This window comes from Notamacropus eugenii, chromosome 1 (genome assembly GCF_028372415.1).
Source record: "Notamacropus eugenii isolate mMacEug1 chromosome 1, mMacEug1.pri_v2, whole genome shotgun sequence".
NCBI classification, from domain to species: domain Eukaryota; kingdom Metazoa; phylum Chordata; class Mammalia; order Diprotodontia; family Macropodidae; genus Notamacropus; species Notamacropus eugenii.
This window is the reverse complement of record NC_092872.1, coordinates 328,220,073-328,226,072: the sequence shown is the minus strand read 5'-3', so window position 1 is coordinate 328,226,072 and position 6,000 is coordinate 328,220,073. Positions and strand designations below refer to the sequence as shown.

General features: G+C 32.0%; 1 protein-coding gene across 3 annotated transcripts in view; it reads right to left on the bottom strand.

Annotated features, from left to right (window-relative positions):
- Nucleotides 1-512: 512 nt before the first annotated feature.
- The window catches only part of BRMS1L (BRMS1 like transcriptional repressor), a 164,417-nt gene continuing 158,929 nt past the window's right edge, over nucleotides 513-6,000 (bottom strand). For 2 of the 3 annotated variants that reach the window (XM_072629737.1, XM_072629735.1), the window contains exons 9-10: nucleotides 3,799-3,946; nucleotides 513-2,161 (exon numbers count right to left, since the gene is read on the bottom strand). In XM_072629737.1, the coding sequence (XP_072485838.1) occupies nucleotides 2,044-2,161; nucleotides 3,799-3,946 (266 nt within the window). In that variant the 3' untranslated portion in view covers nucleotides 513-2,043. The remainder of the gene's footprint in view (nucleotides 2,162-3,798; nucleotides 3,947-6,000) is intronic. The other variant, XM_072629736.1, reaches the window with a different exon arrangement.

Below are 6,000 nucleotides of genomic sequence, written 5' to 3'. Positions count from 1 at the left end.
CAGATGAATGCATGTATGTTTTTCTGAACCTAATTTTCACACTAGGGCAACACAGTTCTGTCAGGCATGATGTTTTGAGTTTAAGTGCTGTACAGCTCTGGCACTTAAGTAGCTGTGGAAACTTGGGCAAATCACTGCAAATCTCAGAGCCCCATTTGTTAATAGGAATGACAGCTCTAACTTATTTTAAAAGGTCATTGCACTTGATATTGTGATAAGTACTTAATAAACTGTTAAGAACTATACAAATGTAAGCTATTACTCTTATCAAGTCACCTTTAAAGTTCCTGGGGATATGTTAATTGATGAAAATATTTCCTCCTATATTTTAATTAAAGATCTTTATAAATATGAATTCTTGATATAGAATTTCTATACGAATCTATTTTTCAACTGAATATATCAGGAGCATTATTTCAAAGGGCACTGATACTAAATTTATGTGCAACAGGTACTGCAAACACACATCAGCTATTACAACAAAATACATGGAAAGGCATACTGAAAAATGGTACTCTAGCACAGATCATTTTTATTATATACTAAATTAAAAAATACAAATATCTTATTACAAAAATGTTTATCAAACAACTGTGTACGTAAGTACTGTCAAAGACTGACCATTAGTTTATAACATTATGTACATTTGGCTAACATTTATGAGATACATACAGAGTGACAATTTTGTTAATAATGAACTTCAGAGGTCAAATATTTTAAAATTTGGCAACTCTTAAGTAGTAATCTGCACAGAAAGACATTCTGAGAGGTAAAGAATACGATTTGAACTATGCAGATTATATTCTTGCCATAAATTTCAATAACTAGGTTTTCCTCCATCCCCTCAAGTCTCATTATAATAGAAAGTAAAGTGCACAGAAACAACAAGAATACTAATTTTGGTCACATCATTTATACTACAGCCACAAAAAGTGTGCTGTCATATTTAGGGTTCTGACTCTGTTCATTGTTCCTGGGGCTTTGAAAGTTAAATCTGAATATGACCGAAGGGAAGAAAACCAACACTTTCTAAATCACATAAAATGAACTTAAACCTAAAGGAAAAAAAATTCTTTTGAGAACATGGACCTAAAAAAATTCATTGTCTTTTGTTTTGTACTAAACATAAAATTAGCATAAAGGCATATTTTTACCTCTGAAAAAGTTTACTGAGAATCTCTTTCAAAAAAGGCAATAGACCAGACAAGTACAGCATATGCCACAATACTGTCAGTTATTGATTATCACTTACATACTGCAGCATAAATACCAGGCATTTATGACCTCCCCAGGTCATAAATAGTACAGGTAGAAGTAATGTTTTTATTCCTTGACACTAATTTTGCTAATTAACATCAAGTGTCATCTGGGAAAAAATGTCACTGCTACCCTATTAAGGGGAAAGAGTGCTGGTAGTCTAGGTAAGTCCTCCTTTTAGCAATTTTAACCCAATAGCTTAATTTAAGGAAAATAAATACTAAAGTAAGGCCATTGATGCAAGATTAGCTATTAGGACTCCTCCCTCCCCAAACAAGTGTGTGCACACGCTTATGTATTTATAATTTTGATTCTGATTTAACAATATATATCCTATTACAAACCATCTACATGTTTTATCAGGCTTATTTACAAATACACAATGAGTTACATGGGCATGAAAAACTAAATAAATTGCAGGAAAAAATGTAGTAGTTTTACAACTCCACACAGTATACTGAAGAAAAGCCAAATTTGCATAATTTTTAACCATACAAAAAGGTTTAGTCATAAAACATCTGTCATATTTTGGAAGGCCATCTTCATAAAGTAGGTATTGGACCCAACTTGGAAGTAAAATATCTTGGTCATCATGATTACATTTTTCTCACCATTAAAAAAAGAAAAAAAATATCAATATGAAGTGTACATATAATACTACCTACAAATATGAATACTCTCATAATGTTATGAGAATGTAAAAATTATTAAATATATTTTTACTCCCATGGCACACCACACTTGGTAACACTAATACAGGTAGGTTTAGTTAACAATTAATAGTGATTATGAATGTTTTATTGAATATTTTCCTTTCTGTAGCTGAGAAATATAAAGTTTAGATTTGCTTCCGTCAGACCTCTTAAACCAAACTTCATCATGGTTAATTGTTGTAATTATGGCACTAAAAGAAAAAAGAAAAAGAAAGAGTTAACCTTGTAAGTAACCAAGCCATTAGAGTATTTGCAACAGAAATTGCCTAAGGTTTTGACTATGTCTCAAAAATGAAATTAACAGGAGTAGAATAGTTAATAACCAGACATCTTAACTACCAAATCAGATCAAAGCATATTCAAAAACAGATTAATAATTATTACAATATAACTACACATTACATATAATTATATTGTAGCACATTGTAATTATATTACATATCATAATATATTATAATAATCATATATCAGAATATATTATAATAATTATTGTTAAATTACATTTACTTTGCATCAGGTATCTTTCACTTCCATAAGGAATGTAATAAAAAATAGAAAGGAATTGGGTGTTACCAAAAAGGAATTATCCATTCTACTCATAAGGTCACTGTATATGGATGGTATTCCTCACATTAGCCTAAATTTCCAATGTCAATTCAGACCTGGATCACATTTTATAGGCAGGAAAGTGAAACTTTACCATGGTACTCATACCATACGACAGACCTTATCATAGACTTCCTCAAGTATTTTGATAGTAACTAATGACACTTTTAAGCGTCAAGGATCCATGATTTCTCCCTTTACCAACAAGCAGATCACAACTTCTAGAACTAGAACTTCAGGTTTTAGGAAAGTTACTGGAGGCTCAGAGATGTAAAGGGATTTGCCCATTTCTAAGAAGATGTCAGAAGTGGAATTTGAACTCAGGTCTTCTTGACTCCAAGTCCAGCACTATACACTATCCCTTGCTAACTTTCCAATTTCTTCACAGGAATAGAAAAATGAATTTATTTGAATACGTGACTTTTTCCTTTTCATGGTGATGCTAAGAACTAGGTAACAAGATTTTAAAATGTTATTAGTTATACTAATTTTTATTACTTTATTAGTTATTGACTATAATTGTCCCAGAATTTCCTAAAACAGAAGTACAGAACTGCCAACAGAATACAGATGGTAAGTCAGCAGAAAATCTGTGATGGGTCAGTTTAGGTAACATTACACTAAATCAGAACCTCTTCCAAAAATTAATCAATAGGATGACTTATCAGTCCATGCAATGACAGCACTGCCTTATGTCTATTGATGTTTAATTATATATGTCAACATAATATTGACATATGCATTAATGTTAACTTATTTTTTTAACTCCTGAACAAATTTTATATATTACATATAGAAGGAGCTAGATCTAAGCTTTATAAAGAATATGAAAATGTAGTTAATACATATGTAAACATATATATGTATATATGTTTTTATATATACATATATATACACACACATGTAGGAGAGCTCAAATATGTTATTAGAAATGACAAATTATAATACTGTGAATGTCTAGAGCAGGGGGTGGGGAACCTGTGGCCTTTGAGGTCCTTGGGTGTGGCCTTTGGACTGAGTTCAAGTTTTACAGAACAAATCCATTTATTAAACGGCTTTGTTCTGTGAAGTTTGGGTTCAGTCAAAGGGCCACATTTGAGGACCTAGAGGGCCACATGTGTTCTCAAGGTCACAGGTCCCCCACCCCTGGATGGATTACAGGATTCTTGAAATTTAAGGTGCGATGGAAAAATGAGAGATTTTTAAAAAACCTGTTATTTACCTTGTAGGGCACTCATCTTTCTTATCAATACATATTGTTTGTCCACGTATATACCATTCACCATCATAATATAATCTTCCCTCTTCAGACTTAGCACTGTGCAGATGTTTTTCCAATTTCACAGGTGCTAAAGGGATCAGTTGAAAAACTGTTATATTAATAAAATATTGTCAGAATAATAAAAGTGTCAGAATATTAAGGTTTAGTTTCAAATGCTATATGCACTAATTTGTTCATCCTTGTATAAACACAACATGTTAGAATATTCATTCATATTTTCTATAGCTATTTCTACAATTCTTTACAGTATGGGTACTTAGGAAAAAAAATTTTTGATGCTTTCTAGTACCAATTAATTTAGTTTTAACAATGAACGATTTAAAAAAAAAATAAACACACATCAGGAATAAAAGAAACTAAAAAGGCTTTGTCTAATTATAAGTGCAAATTAAAAAACAAGATTCAAAAACTGTGGTTGTCATCACTGGAAACCACATTCCTTTTCCTTCAAACTGTAAAAACAAATATATGTTATAATACCTATCATTATCACCATTTTAACACATAACAAATGCTTCCGAAACTTCAAGGAGTGGCATTTAAAACAGCAGGCTCTGATTCAGAAAAGCAGGATGCTATGATGAGAGTTTTCATTTTCAAAATCCAGAACATGGTCTGGCAATAAACTTTATAGAGGCTCCTTGATAATCCTACTGGATTATCAAGGGCATGTTGTGGCACAGACAATCCCAAAAAACTCTACACTGTGGCTTACACATTCTGGGCATGTGAATGAATAAATATTTGCCAACCTGGCCTAACTCTAAGATCGTATCAAACTGTATGTAGTGCTAGGTTCCAAAAAGAGCCTAAGTTAAATAATGGTATATATATGCAGCACTATCTTTATTTCAAACACTTAGTCTTAGTAGTCTTAGTAGTATGAATGATGAGTCTATGGATATAGATAAAAACCTCTTTTTCACTCTGATACTGACAGTCTTCATGAGTGGTAGTCAAAAAATTCACAACCTCATGGTTAACTTTCTGATGTTAAGAATCTCTGAACTTAATTAAGTTGGTTCTTGAATATAAGATCTAAGTCTATTGTTGGTTCTTTCTAGCTCTAAAGAAATCACCAGAATTTGTGCTGTGCTGGCACAGCAACAGAGAAAACAGGGTCATCTCTAAATCACAGTGATGCATTAGAATAAGATTTTGGTGGAGAGGGTACTATATTATATAAGATAATTATCTTTTCCTTTTCCATTATGTCTTCTTTAACGAAGTACAAGCTTTCCAAATTTTATTTTATAGTTACTATTAATAAATTTTGTTTAATTTTGTTATTTTCTCAGATGAAACTGAACAGTCAAATGAAGGGGAAGAAAACAGAGAACTATATTGCATTTGGGAAACTGTGTAGTGTTTACAAGGATCCTAAGTTGCTTTCTAGCCCAAACTCATCTTTTTAACATAAACCTATCTCCCTGTGATGCTATCTGGGTTCACATTTGGAACAATATAATCTCAAAAGAATCAAAGTTACAGGTAATATAACAAGTAATGAAGATATGTGTGATGGATGTGAGAAGGCTACAATCCATTTGCAGGGATGACCTATACTCCAATAGTATTGTACAGCTGAAATAATAATAGATTTTAAGTCAGCAGACAGACCTAGGTTCAAATAGTGGCAATGACTACTTCTGTGCTTCTGAGAAAGTCACTTAAATTCTCTAAGCCTCAGTTTCCTCATCTGTAATAATGAGAAGGGCAGATATGATTTCTAAAATGCCTTCAATCTATCAAATCAAATCTATCTATATATGATTGTAACAAGAGGTATAAGAAATACCTCTTCATAAATGTATGACTGGAAAAGTAACAGTACCAACATTTGTAGCAAGAAGGATAATGGATGGACAACATATATACATATAGGTACACAAAATGTAAAAGGATGAAGATGAAATCCTCCCTGGATAATCCAGGGAAGAATATGTACAAGGATTACATATGGCAGGAGGGTGTGGGTGGATGAAAATCTCTATCAGTAGAGGGAATATTCATATGGATGAGCTCAAAGATTCATCCATTCAATTACTGAATAAGTTAACTTTAAGAAGAATTTCTGGCTATATCTCCACAAATACTGCTAAGTTATTGGATTCTCCATGTTATCTGTAACATAAGTGTTGT